Source organism: Cryptomeria japonica, chromosome 5 (assembly GCF_030272615.1).
Source record: "Cryptomeria japonica chromosome 5, Sugi_1.0, whole genome shotgun sequence".
In the NCBI taxonomy this organism is placed as follows: domain Eukaryota; kingdom Viridiplantae; phylum Streptophyta; class Pinopsida; order Cupressales; family Cupressaceae; genus Cryptomeria; species Cryptomeria japonica.
In genome coordinates, this window is record NC_081409.1 from 739,885,187 (window position 1) to 739,905,975 (window position 20,789).

General features: G+C 37.6%; 1 protein-coding gene across 1 annotated transcript in view; it reads left to right on the forward strand.

The window, feature by feature from the left end:
* LOC131028895 (ankyrin repeat-containing protein ITN1-like) overlaps nt 1-19,099 on the forward strand; it is a 43,149-nt gene extending 24,050 nt beyond the window's left edge. The window contains exon 4 of the mRNA XM_059220936.1: nt 18,945-19,099. Coding sequence (XP_059076919.1) covers nt 18,945-19,099 — 155 coding nt within the window. The remainder of the gene's footprint in view (nt 1-18,944) is intronic.
* The last annotated feature ends 1,690 nt before the right edge of the window (nt 19,100-20,789 follow it).

Consider the following 20,789-nt stretch of genomic DNA (forward strand, 5'->3'; position numbering starts at 1 on the left):
TCTTTGAACTCACTCACCTCTCTGGCAACTGGATTCCCTTTGGAGGCATGTTTACTTATATTTTATTCAAATTTTCCCTCTCTTAGACCAGCCTTTTCTCTGATACCAATTTGATGCAAAGGTAGGGGTTAGACTCAAAATGATAATCACAACTTACATGGCTTCTATAACACATTACTCAAAACCACTCATTTGGGCACAATCACTAGTTTCCACCATGGGCCATTAAACAAGGATTGTGTCTTCACACATAGATATTGAGAAAAGGAAAAGGATGAGAGGGTCTTATGTTATGATTTATGGGACCATGTGATGTCTTGATGTGTTGGCTTACAAAACCAAATCCCAAACTTTTTGGTATGCACTATTTAGACTAAGTGAGTATAAGGGTTTCAACACTTAGATAATGTGGAACACTAATTAATGATCCTCTCACCCATTGGAGTTATAAGATAATTCCTAATCCACCCTTAAACACCTTATGGAGGCTTCAAGGTGACTCCAAATAAGGAAAACTATGTCTGATCACAGAACTCCTAATACTATCAATTCTACCTCGAATAGGACAATCATACATATAAAGCCTTTTTTTCTCCACAAAAATGGCTTCCTCTCACTTGGTTAAGAATCTCAAGGTTCCCACACACAATTCTATATGCACTCCTTGAGGGTTAGACATCAGATCCCTCATCCAAGCCACAACTTTGTGATCAAAGGCACTGGTTATTAAGCTATCACAATCTATCCTATTATGACAGTCATACTAAGAGAACTCCAACCACCCCAAATGGGTCATTCAAGCATGAGAAAATGATGGTGATGCCTCCACAAATGACCCAAAATCTTCACCTTTCACAGGGAACCCACATTCTTCCTATGTCTTGAGGATTAGTCTTTCAATTCTTTAACACAGTTTGATACATCTATTATATTAGATCAATAGTCATATCATATAACATGCAAACCAAATCTCTTGGAGAAGAGGACAAGAGAAAAGAAGAGGAGAACAATAGACAAGAGGAAGAGAAGAAGAAGAAGGAAGTGGAAAAGAAAGAAGAAGAGAAACGAAAGGAAGAAGAAAAGAAATGGGAAGAGGAGAAGAAAAAGGAAGAGGAGAAGAGAAAGGAAGAGGAGAAGAGGAAGCAGGAAGACGAGAAGAAGAAGAAGGATGAAGATGAAGAGAAGCGGAAAGAAGAGGAGAAGAAGGAAGAAGAGAAAAGGAAGACAGAGGAAGAGGAGAAAAAGAAGGCAGGAGAGGACAAGCTAAGGGCTAAAGAGAAGGAGGGAGTGACACAGAGCACTCAAGTGGAGACCCCAAAGGAAACCAGTAGTCAAGCCAAACTAGCTGACATTACTAGTCCCATTGACCTCCAATCTGCAAATGAATTGGAGCTGCTATAAAGTATTAAGCTTGCTCAAGAATTCCTGGAGGTGATAAGGAGGAAGAAGGAGCAAGACATGATCCAAGCTATGGTGGACACTCTTACCGGTTTGATACCCAGTACCAACCTCCCTAGTACTGATTCCTCTCTAGCCCAACTGAAACTCTTATGCACAGTTGTGGAGGACCAGGTACAAAGATTGGAAGAGGTTGTTGAAGCTCACGCCAAAAAGAAGCATCAAAAGGCTTTGAACACTACTTTGGTGAAAAAGTCACATGAGCTCCGGTTCAATCTGTAGAAGGCATAGAAGGACATTAAAGATGTTCTGGATGAGGGGAATCTACTGCTTAGCAAGATATGTCAACCCCATCTATTCTATGATGATGTGCTTGCTCAGAAAGACAAACTATAAACTAATTTGCAGACATTCATAAGCACCTTCAAGACGCCATATGATTCCTTTATCGCTTATGAGAAAACCGTTCACTAGTTTCAACTTCAAGCTGCAAGAATTGATTTGGAGATCAGCAACCGAACCAGGGATTTGCAAGAACTACAACTAGTTCTACTACCAAGACTGCAAATACTTCAGAAATGCCTTCTCAATCTGGATGCCTTGACGGTTACTCAAGAGTTGAGTACCTTGGACGCCATGGAGGAATAGGTATCCTTGATGCAAATGGAGAGTGAGGTTGCTACCTCATTGCTTGAGTCATGGTCTGTATCTATGAAGACATTTATGCAGGACTTTAAATCTATTTTTGACAAGTTTCACTCTTTATTGTCATAAACACTTAATCAGCTAATAGAAACAGGGGTTATTCAGCTATATTTTGTCATTGTTGGCAAAGGGGGAGAAGTATTCTGGTATTTAAAATTTTGATGCATGCTTGGCAAAGGGGGAGAAGTATTCTGGTATTTAAAATTTTGATGCATGCTTGGCAAAGGGGGAGAAGTATTCTGGTATTTAAAATTTTGATGCATGCTATGTACACTCTCATGTTTATCTCTCTAAGGAAGTAGTATAGAATTTATTTTCTGCAAAGGGATAGTGTATATGCTTAGGAGGAGTAATTTTGATTATCTCAAGCGGCATGAAGACCTCAAGTGGTTCGAGGATCTCAAGCGGAATGGAGAAAAGGAACTAAAAGCAGTAGTTATCATTTTCCCAGTCTTCATTCTTGTCAACTGGTAATCTGTTTAATAATTAAACCGATATTACTCTGAGTTACCAACTGGTAATCGATAAAATTGTATAAACCGGTAATACTCTGTGATGAGTTACCAACCGGTATATTTTTGTGATGAGTTACCATCCACCGACACTTTGATGGTGATTTTGTGTCATGTTACCAAATGTGTCTAGATACACTAAAACTAGGAACTTGCAATGTAATCCTATTGGACCGACATGAAATCAGATTCCTTTTAAGGACATCATGTCTAGGGTTTTAGGTGATGTTGGGGGTTCAAGGTGATTGTTGAGGTTTTTTGCATGTGCAATTATAGAAGAAGAATAGGTCTATGTGAAGAAACAGAGTGTGGAGATATTGAAGACTGAAGTAATGCTGAAATGCATTAATAATGAGCTATCAGAGATCTAACCAAGCATACTGTGCTAATATTTAGATCACTCACTTGTTGATTACTCACATGTTCGACAAGTCTGAAGCCTTTAACTGGGTAGGCTTGGAAAAGCCTTTGTAAATCCTCTAACAAGGTGGTTCACAACTGTGGATCTGAAATCCTCTCATAAGATAGTTTTTAATTGGACTTATCTCCTAACAGAGATTGAGATTCCTAACAGGATCTATTCTGGTAAAGAATATTGTATGACCTTAACTGATCTGACCTTAACCGGTCTGGTTACTATTTTGGAGATAGTTACTTGTGAGTTTCATCTCACCATGGTTTTTCCCATTTGGGTTTCCATGTAAAAATCTCCTATGTTATGGTGATTATGCTTCTATGGGTGAATGCCTTATTTGTTGTTTGGTTTGCATGTGTGTTAACCGGTTTGTTTGTAAAACTGTTTTACCGATTTACTGCTAGATGGTTAAAGTATTTGAGTTCAGTATTTTTTGGTATACTAATTCATGCCCCCCCCTCTTAGTATTCATCATAAAATTCTTCCATTTTCTCTAAAGAGAAGTAATCGAGTGTCCTACTCGGGAAAAGCCTTCAACAAAGCGATGGTAATATCCAGCCAAACCCATAAAACTCCTAACTTCTGAAACATTGGTCAGCGCTGGTCAACCAACAATGGCTTGGATCTTTGAAGGACCCATAGATATACCTTCTCTCGAAACCACATGACCAAGATAGTTCATCTCAGACTCGAAAAAGTCACACTTTGCCAAATTGGCATAAAGCTGATTCTCCCTCAAGCACAGCAATACCTAATGTAAGTGACCCTCATGCTCCTCCATAGATCTAGAATAAAAAAAAATTTCATCGAAGAATACAATGACAAAACGATCAAGGTAGGTGTGAAAAACCCCATTCATTAAGCTCATGAAAACTAAAGGTGTGTTCGTCAACCCAAATGGCACCAATGTGAACTCATAGTGACCATAATGAGTACAAAATGTTATCTTATGAATGTCTGCATCCTGAATGTGCAACTGATGGTATCCAGACTTCAAGTCAATCCTAAAGAACACCTTGGCTCCCTTAACCTGATCAAAAAGGTCATCTATATGAGGCAATGGATATCTATTCTAGATGGTTACCTTATTTAGCTGTCGGTAATCAATGCATAACCGAAGAGGACCATCTTTCTTCTTAACAAAGATAACAGGCGCACCCCAAGGGGAAACACTAGGACGAATGAATCCCTTGGCCAACAATTCTTCTATCTGCAACTTCAACTCACTCAACTCCTAAGTAGTCATCTGATATGGAGCTCTCGAAATAGGTTTTGCACCAAGAACCAAATCGACATGAAAGTCTATGTCTCGCTTCAGAGGCATACCAAGAATATCCAATGGAAACACATCAGCATACTCTCTAAGAATAGGGTGACTATCAAGACTGATTTCTCGACTCTCTGACTCATCCAATTCCTCAAGAGTAACTACAAAAAACTGACACCCTCTACGCATGCACCGCTTAAGTTGCATAGTGGAGATCATTCGTAGGGATATCGGCCTCTGGACTCCAACAATCTCCACTTCTCTGCCAAGGTCATCTAAACACTCCACTATCTTCTTGCGATAATCCACATGAGCACTATGAGATGATAGCCAATCCATCCCCAACACAACTCCATAAGAACCCAAAGGAATAACTTGAAGGTCAATAGAGGTAACTATGGTTCCTAGGTCAGTATAATGTATGTTAATTCAGTTGCTTTGACCTTATGTATAAATGATTTATGAAAAATTGAATTCATTGGAATACTTTGATTCTTTCATTATGGAATTTAGATGTATGTGTAGTTTACACTTAAGCATTTAATTTATCTAATTAAATGGACAATTGGATTAGTCATGGTGTTCATATAATCTACAATTAATCCTCATTGGTAACCCTTATTAGACATTAGTCTTCTGCTATGTTATTAGATGTGCAATGATTATGATTAATGCACTTAGTTTTTTAAGAAAAAAAAAATTATTTCACCCTTTAGTTTCCTAGTTGTGTTGTTTTCCTTTAGGGTTCCTAGTGGGGCATTATGCTACTCATTACAAAAGAGTCTCACTGACTATAGAGAGGCTACAACCTTCTCAAGATAAATGGACAACAATCCAATAGAGTGAACTACTGGAAATAGCATCTACCATGCCTGATTATAGTCCTAGTTAAGCTCAATGTCGGAGGACTAAATCCTCTTCTAAATCCAATTCAATCACCAATGATCGGTCAACTCCTCTACCTGAATGGTATTACAATATTCACACATTACATTCCTTGACCATGGCCTTTCCAATAACCATGATACTTTACAAAGAGTTTCTACCTCTTATTTATACAAACCCTAAGGCCTAAACCAATTAGGTTGACCACCTAAATATATTACAATAATATCATTACATAATTCCATTTACAATGATATGCCATGTTGACTTAAGACCAAAACTATAATAAAAAATCCATAAATAATCTCAAATCATCCAGGTAACTGTAAAGCAGAAAATCGCGAGCGAACCCTAAGTGTTCCCCCCACCACTCCAAGGAGAGAGAAAGGGGGTCACTAGGGTTGACGGTTTTCACTTAGGGGAGACTTTACATTCAAAAGAGGGGTTGAAATCCACAAGATCCAATCCCACACAATGCAAGATTGGATTCTAAATGAGTTTCAAGGGTTAAGATAGCAAGGCTACCCTCTTTTGTAAAGAATGTAGATAGAAGGATTAAGCTAGGAATGCATGAAAAGTGAGAAAGATTCGCTTATAAACAGAGATAGGAACATGGGATGAAGCTGCGGACCTGGAATTAGTAGTAAAATGTCGAGACGGCACTGTCCTGTAAATTTGAGTGAAAGTTGATAGGACGATGGCGCCCGGCGTGCACACAGTCCTCCGAAAAATCCGCGAAACGAAGGGGGATCTGTTCGTCTTTGCACAAGGATTCCAGATCTTCAATTACAGTCGCGTACCTGCAACCTACACGTAGAAAAGAGAGGAAGATTGGGGGGTTAGGGATTAGGGGTTTGCCCTTAGGTCAAACCCCGGTTTTGGAATTTTCCAAGAAATGAGAAATGCTGTAAATGTAAATGATTGTAATGAAATAAAGTACCAATACCTTGTTGTAAGAATGTTTGTATTATTACATGCGAAGGTGTAAATGTTGTTGTATGTTGTATGTTGTATGTTGTAAGTGATCTCCTCTTCAATGGTTGAATCCTTGTCTTGAATGCAACACTTAGCCTTGAATGGAGACTTAGAATGATCAATTGCTTGAAGGAATGCTTGAATGCTTGAATGCTTGAATGTTTGAATGTCGCTTCCACCTTTTTTCCATCTACCAAAATGGGAGAGGAAATGTAGTTTATATACTTGCCAATTAGGGTTGATAGACTGATTTTTCCAACCTTAGGCCGACCAGGAAACATTATTTTCCAATTTGCAAACTTAAAGACCCGAAGCCCCATAAGAGATCGGGCCCAAAATAGGGCCAGGGACCAAGGCATTGAGCGCCATGGTCCTAGGGGACCAAGGCACTGGGTGCCAAGGTCCTGAAGGACCAGGGCACTGGGCGCCATGGTCCCACCTCCAGGGACAATAGGGTGCAAGGAGGATCAGGCCAGGGTGCTGAAAAATGCAGTTTTTGATGTCATGAACAAGTTTCGGGGTCTCCATTCAGGTTTAGTGTTGCGTCGCCATCGTGAAGACCCAAATGCTGTTGAAATTGCAAGTGTCACAATTTTAGGATGCTACAGTAACGTGTAGAGTACATGCTAGCATGATACTAGTCCATAACCTAGATAGGTACCAGACCTATTCTGGGTCCATCAGGCCAAAGAATTTCTTCAAGCATTTGAAGCACGATCAAAGAATATCTTCAACATCCTGAAATCCCCGAAGAAGCTGCACCAATACCAATTATGCATCTTGTCATGATTCATCAATGAAAGCTCTATCAGTAAAGCCTTAAACCAGTGTCAGTAAGGGTTTACCAGAGTGTATGATAACATCCAATTACCAAGCCAATACCAACTGCCCAAAATATGCTCATGGAGCATATAACTCATGAAATCCAATATACTTCACTGATCCAAACATGTCAGAAGTGTCAACAGATAATCTTTTCTACCGGTAACACTAGATCTTCTACTGGTAACCAAAACTTGTCTGTTGGTAACCATCCATATCAGCTAGTGTTGATATCAATGGCAAAACATCAATGCAACACATAGTCAATACATCCATAATGCCAAGATATTGGTTTTTATGATGGCATTGGTCTTTGTGTTTCAATTAGTTGTTTGAGACATTTGTATCAAGGTCTCTTCGGTTAGTTGGTGTATGGTCTGGTGTTTCTTGTCTTTATCATGTGTCTATTGTGCTTTGTCTTTTTTTGCTTGTCTTGTTCTTTTTGTTTTATGTGTTCTTGCATATGTCTGATTGAGTTAAGATCCTAAGATTGGGGGCTTTTTGTTCCTCAATATTAGTGATATCTTATACTCCTTGTGGTATTCCTTTGCGACTTCCTCTCTTTCTTTTACTTTACCGGTAGTATTGGCATAAGCCATACTCCCGCTAAAGTGGGGGCTAAATGTAGTGTCATAAAATTGTGACCCTTGCAATTTCAACCACATTTGAGGCCCTCACTCTTGTGACTGTACCTTCCTTCTTGATTGAGACCCATATCTGCACCTACACTTTGATCTCCTCCTGTTTCAGCCCTAAGATTTCCTCAGGACCTTGTCCAGGCCCCAAGATAGGGTAGGATAGGGGTGTGGCATCCCTGTCCCCCCTAGCATAGGGATGTGGTGCCCCTATCCCCCCTTGCCACACCCCTGTCCTCCCTTCTTAGGCTGACCCTAAGATAGGTCCATCCGACCCAATCTATATTTTGGGATTTTAAATCTCCCTAATGTCAGCCTTCAATTAGATAAATTAATTCTATGAGGCATGTATAAAAGGGAGTTAGTCTTCTCATTTGAATAAGGACTTGGAGGAGAAAATATACACAAAGAGGCAAAATTCAATCATTCAAGGATAAGCAATTGGGAAATCTCCATCATCATCATTTAAGCATTCAAGTCTTCTTCATTCATTCATTGGAAAAACATTACAACATTTGCAAGCATGTGTGTGTGTTAGGGTTTTGTCATGTTACATGAAATTTCATACAACATTTATGATTACATTCTAGAAGCAAAGCAATCATCATCATCAAATTGCAGATCTACAAGGTATACATTTCTATCATTTACGTTTAAGCATTTACAATTACTTTCTTTCAAGGTTGATTTCTCAACCGGGGTTTGACTGAGGAAAACCCCTATCCACAACCCTTCTTCCCTTCTTTTCTGTGTGTAGTTTATAGTTGCACAGTTGTAATTATAGGTTTGGAATCCATTTGTAGAGGTGGAAAAAACCTTTTCGACACATGGATTTTTCGAAGAACCGTGTGCACTTTCAACACGGTCTCGAAGGCTTTTCTCAAAATTTGCAAGGCAGATCTATATAAGTCTAAATATCTCAAATTTGAAGTTACAACGCGATCCCAAACCAGTAGCTCTTGATTTCATTCATTTTATCTCCCTTTTCTACATAGTCAACAAGTCAACATATCTATTTACAAAAGAGGGTAAATCACATTCCAACCTTTGCAATCCACTTGGAATTCATATCCTTGTTCCCCTTTGGATTTGGATATTTTGGATTCAAGCCCCTCTTTTGAATGTAAAGTCTCCCAAGTGAAAATCATCCTAGTGACTTCCTTTCTCTCTCCTAGGTGGAGAGTCACTAGGATCCAATTTTTCACTTTACAAAATTGAACTTGTGTTTTGTAAAAATTGTTATCTATTGTCTTAGATCTGAAAATTACACCGCTTGTTAAATTCAATTCTTTCAATGTCTCGTTCAATTTGCAAATCAAGTTTACAAAATTAAGTGGTTAATGCCAAAACCCTAATTTTCAAACATCAACTTGAACTTGTGCAAAAATTGGATTTACATTTAATTTTCAGATTTCTGACTGTTTTAAAACTTATCTTCTTACCTAAAATTCAAATTTTCAATTTCCCTCCTTTTCCCAAAATTCAAAATTTTAAAATTTAGTGGTTAGGTCTCAAAACCCTAATTTTTAAATTAAATTGGATTTTGTGCAAATTTCAATCAGTTTCAACCAATTTCAGTTTTCTAAATATTATTTAAGGTGACCCTATCCATTAGGTTTGACCTTTTTCAAAATTGCAATTCAATTTCTTATCTTTTTCAAAACCCTAATAGAGTCCTATTTTGAAATTCAAACCTTAATTTCACCTATCTAGAGATCGTAAAATCAATCAACTTTTTGGGGTTAGCTCTCAAATCATCGTAGCTTTCATCTCTAAAATTTTTGAAAAAGTTGGGAGGACCGTGCATAACTTACACACGGTCCTTGGCTTTTTCCCTGAAATTTCAAGAGACTGTTATGACTGTATTTAATTGCTTAAATCCAAAATATTGGTTAATTTTGTCAAATTTTGATCCCTCTAAAATCAAAAACACTTCCCAATTTCAACATTACAACTTTCAAGGAAACATTTAAAATTAAGTGGTTAATTATAATCTGCCCCAATTTTAAGATTTTAAATTTGTCAAGCTTAAATTTGAAATTAACTGGGATCCCATTGGCCCTAATTCTAAATTTCAATCTCGTTTTATTATTATAAATATTTCTTGGAGATTGTGTCATTTCTTCTTTCCACAAAGTTCAAATTGTATAATCATCATTTTCTTGAATTTTGCAAACTTTGTTCCCAAAATTCAAATTTCAAATTCAAATTTTAAATTTCTCTCTAGTGCATGAGTTTTACAACTATTAGTCCTACCTATACTATCCCTAATAGATGAAGCATTAGAATTAAGGCTTCCCAAGGTTTAATTCCCAAAGAGATGGAGCCTAATTTGGGTGACTTATACAATGAGGATATTGCTAATTCCTCACATCCTAATAGCATATCTACTTGCCTAATTGTTGACTCCTATGATGAAGAAGAAGCTTTGACTAGAGTTTCCATAGATCAACTTTCAAAATTAGACAGTCAATTTGACAATTTCCAACAATGGATGTCTCAAGAATATCCTAATAGTGAAGCTCTTCCATTAATTAAAGACCTAAAATGCATGATTCAAAGTGATATGAATGGAATTGATATATTGTGTGGTATTTCTCACATTGTTGATTCTAATGTTATGCCTATGAAGAGTTGTGTTGAGAACCTAGGTTATTCACAACCTCCTACACAAATCAATCATTCTATTCCTAGTATTCCTACTTTCACTTCAAACATCATGGCTACTTAAACTCAAAATGTCATACCTACAACCATTAGTCATGGGGGCAATCCCTCTTGTTCATTCAATCATCCATATTTATCTATGCCTTCAATGAGTACTCCTATTATCTCTAAAACCAATCAATGTGACACAAGGGGGCAACTAATTCAATCATTTTACTCCTCCTTTTAGTGTCCCATTTCCTATGCAATCATCACCTATAACTAATTACCATAGTGTCCCACCACCTTATCCTCAATCAATGCCTTCTTTCAATAACATCACACCACCTTCTCAATCAAAAATGTCTAACATAAATTCTTCAACTGAAGCAACCATTAATAACCTTGCTCAAACTGTGTCTTCATTGCAACAACAAATCGCTTATATGAGTCAATCCAAGTTTAGTGTGCCCACATTTCATGTTGTGAGCCCACTTTCTCTTGATATTGTTAGAGTTGTACCTCCAAGACATGTTGAAGTCCCTCAATTGGAACTCTATAATGGAAAAGGTGATCCTTTAACACATGTCAAAACATTCCAAACGTTGTTTACTGACTTTTCTCATGATCAAAGATTGCTTGAAAAATTGTTTACTAGAACATTAATAGATAAGGCTTTACAATGGTATTGTTGTTTGCCTTCTTATTCTATTACTTCTTTTCAACAATTAGCAAATGCTTTTATTCAACAATTTCAAAACAACTTATGTCCTAAAATCACTTTGGCTGATTTAATAAATTGTAAACAAGGTGTTAAACAAAAAGTGACTTATTTCATTGGTAGATACAAGAATTTGTGTTCTCAAATTTCTTTTCCAATGCCTGATAATGATATTCAAAATGATCCATGCTAAAAATGATGCAAGAAACATAAGATTCAAACATTAGTGTTGTTAGTGGCAATCAAAAGCGAAAGATGAATGAAACTACAATCCTAAACATGCATACCAAGAGAGATATAAAATAGATTATGGAAAGCACACAAAAATGAAAGAAGGACACAAAACCCTCCAAGATGCCCTCCAATATGCTCATAGTTTCTCCTCCCTTGTTCCTCTCCTCTCCAAGTTGCACATGAGTGTAGCCCTCAGTGTTTTGCACTATTATGGATGTCTTATGGAGATTCAAGATTATGAAAATGCCTAACTATGTAAATGCAAACAAGCTAAATATGAGAAAATACCTAATTAATCTATGTTAATTTTAGCCAAAATAACAATGAAAAGTGCTTCTAAATGCTCTCTCCAATTTACTATAAGTTTGATACTTACAAGATTTATGGATCTAGATGAAGAAGGAATGGGCTCTATTTATAGGAAAAATAGGGCAATGGATGGTTGAGATTGAATAATCTCAACAAGGGTCAAGATTGATGGGTTTATGATCCATGTAAGGGCTTTCAACCCAATCCCGGGATGACAAATGTCAAAATGAGATGGCTTGAGAGAAGAGGGAACAAGCATTAAATTCTTGAGATGACATGAAGGTTTACCTTGGGAGGTAAGGTTAGGCTTGAGTTAGATGAATAAAGCTTTTATCCAATGAATAATGCCTTTATCCAATGGACAAACTCTTGTGCAAGAGTTAGTGGGGATAACCATGGTCAAAACAATAAATGCTTAAAGACACCCATGAGTTAAATGAGGGTTGAGTTAGAGGGAAAGCCTCTAACCATATGGGTGAGTTGAGTTTAACCATTAATGGTTATGTAAGAACCATTAATGGTTTGGAAGACATTAGGGGTTAACTTGTTGAAGACATAAAGCCTTTAATGCTTTTCAAAGACTTTGAGGCTTTGAGAAGTGACTTCAAGTTGCTTAGGAATGTGACAATAACTAAGGGATGGGGTTAGGCTAATTTAGAATGGTTTAGAAGAATCTAGAATGGGTTTAGGATGCAAGTGGGTGATAGAAAATAGGATTTTAATTAAAATAAAATTACTTTCTTTCAACCAAAATAGTGCAACTTGCATTTGTAGGAGAATGCAAGTGGGGGGGGGGGGGGGTAGTTTAGGGATTTTAATAAATATTTATTTATTTATTTAAATGAGGAAAGGGGTTAAATTAAATAAATATGTTTTATTCATTTAATTAATTGTTAGAGTGTGGTTAAATGAATTAATTTAAATAAACTAAATAATTTATTTAGTTAATAGAAGAAGAGGTTGAGAAAGAATTAATTAAATATTAATTTAATTAATTGTTGATTGATGATTAAAATAATCAAATAAATATTAAATATTCATTTAATTAAGTGGACATATTTATGTATCTACATTTGCCTCTCTTTGAGATGGTGTGGTTTATCACATTGTTTCAAAGAAAGAAAGATAGGTGTGAAGAAATATGCCCCATAAATGTTAATTTAATGGGTGGTATGCCCCCTCGAGAGATGGGCCAAAAAAATTTTAAAAATTGGGTGATCTCTCAAAAAAGAGAAAGAAGTTGGAGGGGGTAGAATAGAAGAAATTAGAAAGAATGGTGAAAGAATGGGAGAAATTGGGGTGAATACGGAGAAACGGCAAGCCTCGAAAGTACACGAGGGTCACAGTGCAAATGTGGTGTTTGTACTTTTGATTGATACTATACAATTGATCAAATTTGGTTGGACAATCTGGTGCAATCACTTGAATTGCCCTAGTTGAGTCAAAGCGTGACAATTGATGTTAGTTGTTCGCTTGGATAGGATAAAGTCTGAGTAAGTGAGTCAAAATGACCTATTGTGACTTTAGACAATTGATGTAATTTCCCGATGAAGTCAAGGTATCTAAAGCAAAATACTCGTTGAGACACTTAGATAATTGATGTAATTGTTCGTTTCGATTGTGTTTGATTGGTTGATTAATTGATAGTGTTTGTGTTGTATGTTTTTGTGGTGAATCATAGCAACCCCATTAAGACTAGGTCATTGTGATAAATGCATGTTGTATTCTAGGATTGCCATAATCGATTACCTGTTGAGACCCAAAGATACTTGATCAGAAAAGTATCTATTGATAGTCTAGGTGTGCGTGAGTCAATGTACATGTGTAGATAGAGTAACTTGCTTGGATTATAGGATGACCTAGGATGGGAAGCGCAACCCCTCCTGTTAGAGATGGACGGTGATGAATGTGTCTTGATTGGGTTGATAGGACACGATGTAGGGAATGTGATGTTGATGATCGATATGGGTAGGGTGGGGGGGTTCAATGTTAGATAGAAGGTATGGAGGACCTAGGACTCATTCCTGTGGAAGAAGATAAAAAATGAAAATAAAAAGAGTATCCATTGTTATTATTATGTATGAATGATATGCAGCAATATGGATGTATGGATGGATGGAATGCAATAGAATGCAATATATACAGATGAGATGAAATGATGTTCCATAGATTATTCATAGTGCTTAATTTTCATCATCAAGCATGGTAGTATCATTCTTGGCCAAGGTAGTAGGAACCAAGTTTGAGCATTTCACCTGTAAGAAAGCATCGTAGGCAAGGAAACGTTACCCTCCATTTTGGTTCATGTGCAAATGGTCAAGGTATATGTTGTAGTCAGTAAGCCATAGTGATCTCTGACTGTAATTTTGCATATGATCACGTAGCTTAGTGAACTTCCCACGTAGACACCATTAGTACATGCCCTTGAACTTCATTGGAACAATCCGTAGATAGCAAACAAAAATATATTAGGAACCATCCCGACTACTCTAATCACTTGTGGATATCCTAGAGTAGCATAGGAACCTAATGAAAATAAAGAAATAATAAATCGACCAAGTGCTTATTAGCTAAACAAAATTTTCTTGTCAAAGAAAATGTTATCATGTCTTATTTGTGAAGGATGCATCCTTGTGAAGACGGTTGTGTGCAGATGTTTTGACTTGGTTGATTGATTTGATAAGTGATCATTGTTTGAGTAGCTCAAAAATATTTTGTTTGGTTTCTGTTGCGATGTGTATGTATAAATAATTTTATATATTGTAATGTTTTTTATTGATTTTTGATGTTTTGACATGTTTTTTGGATTTTGTGAGTGTTTTTTAATGTTTTGGGTATTTTTTGAATTTTAACGAATGTTTTTGGTATATTTCTAGCCAATTTTTAATGAGGAACTCAATGAATCACAAGTAATGTATAATCCACTTCCATCATTAGTTTAAGAGCATTTCCCCCAGTTTAAACGTCGCTATGAAAGTGGGATGTAGGACACATGAAGTACTAACCCTAATTGTAGATCAATGACAAGCCATGGTTTGAATGATAGATGAATGGATGCAATGGATATGATCGCAACGAGTCTAAAAGACAATGGAGCCATAGCCTTTATGAATGGCACCTATTTTCCAGGATTTCACCATCGTAATTACCCAATGTGCCACCGTAGTGGTTTTCACCGTTTGGATGAATGATTTTTCTTTACTATTTTCTTGATTTTTTTTATTTATTTATTTTTGTATTTTCTTCAAGACATTTTTCTGAATGTTTTTTTGGTATTTTTTGATATATTTAGAGGAGCATGGTGCTCTACACAGCTTATGTATGAAACCATTTGAGGTGCATGTTGTTGATCGGATCTGGTAGTGGTTCTCCTTCTAAAGTTGCCAATTGATATGCCCTAGACCCGAATACAAATAGTGATAACATATGGACCCAACCAGTTGCATTCAAACTTGCCCTAATGTTCTCTGTTTGGTTGGTTGCGAGGATTTCCCTAAGATCAAGATCTCCTACCTCAAATGTGTGAGGTTTGACTCGATGATTGTAGCTTCTTCGTATGCATTGTTGATAGGCCTTTAGGTGGTTGTATGCAAATTGTTGCCTTTCATCAACCAGTTCCAAATCCTGAAAATGGGAGACTCGGTATGCTTCATCATCTATCATATTGTGCAAGGAGACCCGTAGAGATGGTATTTCAACCTCAATAGGCAAGAGGGATTCTGCTCCATAAACCAGTGAGTAGGGAGTTGCACCCGTAGGGGTTCGAATGCTAATTTGATACACCCATAGTGAAGGATTTAAGCGAATGTGCCAATCACGACCGGCATCATTGACTTTTTTTAGGATCCTCAATATGTTCTTGTTTGATGTTTTGGATTGACCATTGCCTTGTGGGTAATATAGAGTGGAAAAATGGTGTTGGATGTGAAACTTCTAATAGAGTTCATGGACATCTTGATTTTTGAAAGGAAGCTCGTTATCTATGATGATGGATATGGGTACACCATACTAGTAGATGATGTAATTAAGGATGAATGAGGTGATCTTCTTGTCGATGACTTGGGTAAGTGGAATGGTTTCGATCCATTTTGTGAAGTATTCGGTGACAATAATGATAAATTTATGACTGTTGGATGAATATGGATGGATTTCACCCACAAGGTCAAGTCCCCATTGACAAAAGGGCCATGATGTTGTGATTGGTTGTAATTCCTATGCTAGTGCATGTATCAGGTCTCCTTGAATTTGGCACTTCTTGCACTTTCTGACAAAACATTAGGAGTATTTTTCCATGGAGGGCTAATAGTATCTAGCACACATGATTTTCTTTGCGAGCGAAGGACCACTTGAGTGAACCCGAAAAATTCCTTCATGTAGCTCTTCCAAAGCTTTTGTTAACTCATCCTGTTCCAAATATCGAAGGAGAGTACCATCAAGACTTCGCTTGTATAGGGTGTCGACAATGATGGTGTATCAAGCGGTTTGGTGAATGAAGGTTTTTTTGTTGGTTATTTGATTGGTTAGGAGGAAGTGTGTGATCACAGAGGTAAGTGAAGAACTCATCATACCATGGGGATTTGGAACCAACAAGGCAATATCATTTCAGTTTTAGGGATATCATACGTGGGGATCCAAATTTGTTCTACCAAGAACTCGTAGCATGTCGAATTTTGTGGAAGATCTAGGAGAGAGGCAATTGTAGCCATTGCGTTGGCATCTCAATTTTGATCTTTGGGTACTTGCTCAAATGTGATAGTTGTAAATTATTCCTTGTAACTATCCACCATCCTTTTATACGGCATTAGCTTATCATCCTTAGTTTGGTAATCATCGGTGACTTATCGGATGACTAGCTGGGAATCTCCATATACCTGTAGCTCTTTTAGATGACATTGTATAACCAATTTGAGTTCTTTGATCAAGGCCTCATATTCTTCTATATTATTGGTGCATGAGAAAGTGAGCATGTATGACTTCGAGATGCTGTCACCTTGAGGTTTGATAAAAAGAATACCTACCCCCAAGCCATGTCTAGTGTATGAGCCATCAAAATATAGCTTCGAAGGTTCTGTAGTTGTGATCATGAAGATCTCCTAATCTAGAAAGTTGGAAACAAGAGGATGGTCACCTGCGAGGGGTGCATCAGCCAACTAATCTACAATAACTTGCCCCTTGATAGCCTTGCGGTCCACATACTCTATACCAAATTCACTCAAGATCATAACCCATTTGGCCAAGCAGCCTGTCAATGTTGCCTTGCTGAGTAGGTACTTGAGTGGATCTATTTTGGCAATGAGTTGTACCTTGTACGTTAACATGTAGTGCCTCAATTTGGTGGTTTCCAAGATAACTGCTAGGCAAGCTTGCTCAATAGGTGTGTAATTGAGTTCATAGCCTACCAATGTGTGAGAGATATAGTATACAACACATTCTTTGCCTTCAACATTGTTTTGTGCTAGAAGTACTCCTAATTCCGTATTTGTAGCTAAAATATACAGCAATAGAGGTCTACTTGGATCTAGTGGGATCAACAACGGTGTATTCATCAGGTAGTCTTTAAGCATTTGGAATGCTTGCTGGCACTTTGTATCCCATTGAAAGTGGATATTCTTGTGTAATAGATGGGTGAAGGGATGACACTTATCAGCCAATTGTGCAATGAATCTTCAAATTGATTGTAGTCACCCTTGTAGTGTCTGTAACTGACTGGTGTTCTTTGGAGGTGGCATGTCCATGATTGCTTTGACTTTCGCCAGATCTACTTCAATGGATTTGCTTGAGACAATGTATTCTAAGAGCTTCCCAGAGGTTACTTCAAAGACACATTTCTTTGGATTGAGATAGACATGATATTTCTCTAATCTATCAAAGATTTTACCCAGTATTGCCAGATGACCCTCTCTTGTTAATGATTTAGCTAGTAAATCATTGACATAATCTTCCATTATGGTGTACATCATATTGTGAAAGATGGTAGTCATGGCTTCTTTACATGTTGCCCTTGCATTCTTTAGACCAAATGGCATCACAATCCAATAGTATGTTCCCCATGGAAATGTGAAAGCAATTTTGCGTTGATCCTCTAGAGCAATCTTGATTTGGTTGTAACCTGAAAACCCATCCATCAGAGAAAGAATTGCATGACCCATTGTTAAATAGATAATCATGTCGATGTTTGGTAAGGGGAAGACATCTTTAGGGCATGCCTTATTCAAATCTTTGAAGTCAGTACAGATACGGATGCCCTCATTAGGTTTACCAATAGGTATGATATTGGATATCCACTCTACATAATCTATTGGTCTGATGAAACCAACATCCAGGAGATTTTTTATTTCAGCCTTCACAAGAATAGTAATTTGTGGGTGCATCTTTCTAAGCTTTTTCTTAACAAGTTTATCTCCTTTTGCTACAGTTAGGTGATGCATGACCAAATCAGGATCTAAGCTAGGCATGTCTGCATAAGACCATGTGAAGTTGATTGGATGCTTCTAGAAGAATTCCACAAATTTTGGTCATTCCTCTGGAGTTAATAGAGATTCCAAATGTATTTGGTGAGGAGTCTCAGGGGTCCCCACATTGAATTCTTTTGTTTCTTCGATTAGGATCGTCAATCTCTCTTGATTTGTACTAAAGGGGAGGATGTCAAACCTTTCATCCTCAAGTGCCTCGGAGAGGTTTTCACCTTTGGATATGCTCTTTATTTTTACTTTTTTGGGATCAACAAGTGCCATTGTGTGGTTTTCACTAGAAGATCTATTTTTACTATGATATTTTTCTAGTTGAAAGGTTTGGCATCTGCCCCAAAGTATGTTGCGTTGTTAATTTTGATGGCAAACCCCAGCTTTATGATCCCCGCTTGGTATGTTATCCCATATTTCTAAAAAGTCTATGAGCGCCTCATCATTTTGGAAGTGATCAAGACATGGGAGATTTGGTTAGTTCCAGTCGATGAGTTCGGGGTGGATGATAGGCATTACCTCATCAATTAAGTTGAGTTCAGAGGAGGCATCGGTGAGGGTTAATATAGATGAGTGAAGCTCATCGATGGTACTCTCCTTGTTAGATTCTAGTGTAGGATTTGACATAGGGCCCGTGGAAGTTGCTTCTTGCTCAAGAACCCAAAAGGTTTTAATCCATGCCTCTCCATAAACTGGGATATCTTTACGAGGTGGTGGAAGTAATGTGTTTTCCTCATCTGATGTATTTAGATTCACTGAATCTCATTCCCACTCATGTGAGTCTATCTCAGAATCACTCTCTAACATCTGATTATTGTACCAGGATGGCATGTCTTTTGAATTGAAGAGTGTATTGGTCACGAGTTTATGCACTTTTAGAGGTGGGATTGTTGGTGTTGTTGATGGGGTTGTTGGTGCTATTGATGATGTTGTTGGTAGTATTTGTGTTGTTGGTACAGTTGGTGCTACTGATGCTACTGATGGGATTATTGGTGTTGTTGATGTTGCTGATGGCTTTGATGCTACTAATGGGATTATCAGTTTTATTGGTGCAGATGGTGTTTTTGATGTCACGGAGATAATTAAGAATGGCCTCTTTGGAGTAACTGGCTGATACATGGGTTTGTTGGGTTTTCCTTTGAATCTAAGCTTAGGAAGAGATTCCTTTTGAAAACCTACTCCAATTTTATCTTTGGGTTTCAACTCAGGTTGTAAGGGCTCGTGTCATCCTTGTTTGCAATGTCCCAAAGCACTTTGGCCATCATAGCCCATTCTTTGCATGATAGTGAGGCCTTTGCCATATTTGTCAGTGGAAAGCTTAGCCTTTGGGATTTCTTTGTTGATAGGGTCTTTGTAGATCCATTCTGCCAGGTCCTCATCCATGGTTTCCTCCTCTTGAATTTTACTAGGGATGAATTGCACCAAACTGCAAGTTCTTTTAGCTAGTGGTGTTTGAAGCAACTTTTGGGGTTTGCCATGAGTTTAGGGGAGGTGAGTAATTGCCCAACATAAAAGAGTTGGCTAAGATTATATTCCCCAGGACCTTCCTCAGCCATTTTCATTTTCAACTTTTCTCTTGCTTTGGTATAGGGGTGATTGAGCTAGAAAGAGAGGCTGGATTAACATATGATGTGGAAAGGATAGCTTCTCTGTTGTTAGGTACGGTGATCTCTGGTTGATGGTTAATATTATTACAATATGCAAATGGATTTGCATCGCCAAGGATTGTGATTTCTACACCATTATGGGGAAACTTGATACATTGGTGATAGGTGGATGGAATGGCTTGCATGGCATGTATGTAAGGTCTTCCTAACAATAGATTATATGGCAAAGGAAATTCTAGAACTCGCCAGACTATATGCTTCACCACTAGCCCCACTCTGATAGGTAATACAACAGCTCCTCTGGAAGAACGCTTTGCATCATCATAGGCTTTAATGGTTATCTTTTTGCTGGAATCCACTTATTCTACGACATAAACCAGTGTTGTGACCAACTACAAGGTGCATATATTCAAGTTGGCTCCATTGTCAATCAAGACTCACTTGATTCTATGTTGGTTTACAAATCCTTCAATATGGAGGGAGGCATTATGTGGTTGTTGGAAGTAAGCATTGTCACTTTCCAAAAAAGTGAGGCATGGTGATGACTTGAGACTACCAACCATGGCTTGAAATTTATCTGTGTTGAGGTTGGTGGGCACTGACACTTCTTGGAGAGCTTGATCCAAGATTTTTTTATGTAAAGGAGATAAGCACAAAAGCTCTAATATGGAAATAAGGGCGGGTGTTTTATCCAATTGCTCCACAAGATTATATTGCTTGGGCAGGGGTGTCGTTCCTTGTGGTGTCGCTCAAATGGTAATCTTTCTACAACATGTAACAATGTTGCATGCAGGATTTGGATCTTTGATGGTGAGAGTTGCAACTTGTTCATCAGCATCATAGAGGTGATTCACAGTATAATTATATGCAGCTTGTGTATAATTAGTAGTAGTATCTGTGTTTCACCCTAAGGTGGAAGGACCCCTTTGATCATGTGATAGAAGTGGATTCTTGAACATTAAATGATCATCATTGGATGTTTAGGGTCATGTCCTTCTATTTCAATTTCTCCTCTATCAATAAGATCTTGACCAAGATCTTTCAATCAATGGCAATTGCTCATTTTATGCCCTCTTCCTTGGTGAAAATTACCCAATGTTCATTATCTCTCCACCATGGAGGCTTGACTTGAGTCTCATAGTTAGAGGTTTTTGGTAAGGTCGCAAGATTGGAAGAGACTAATTGATGCAATATTGT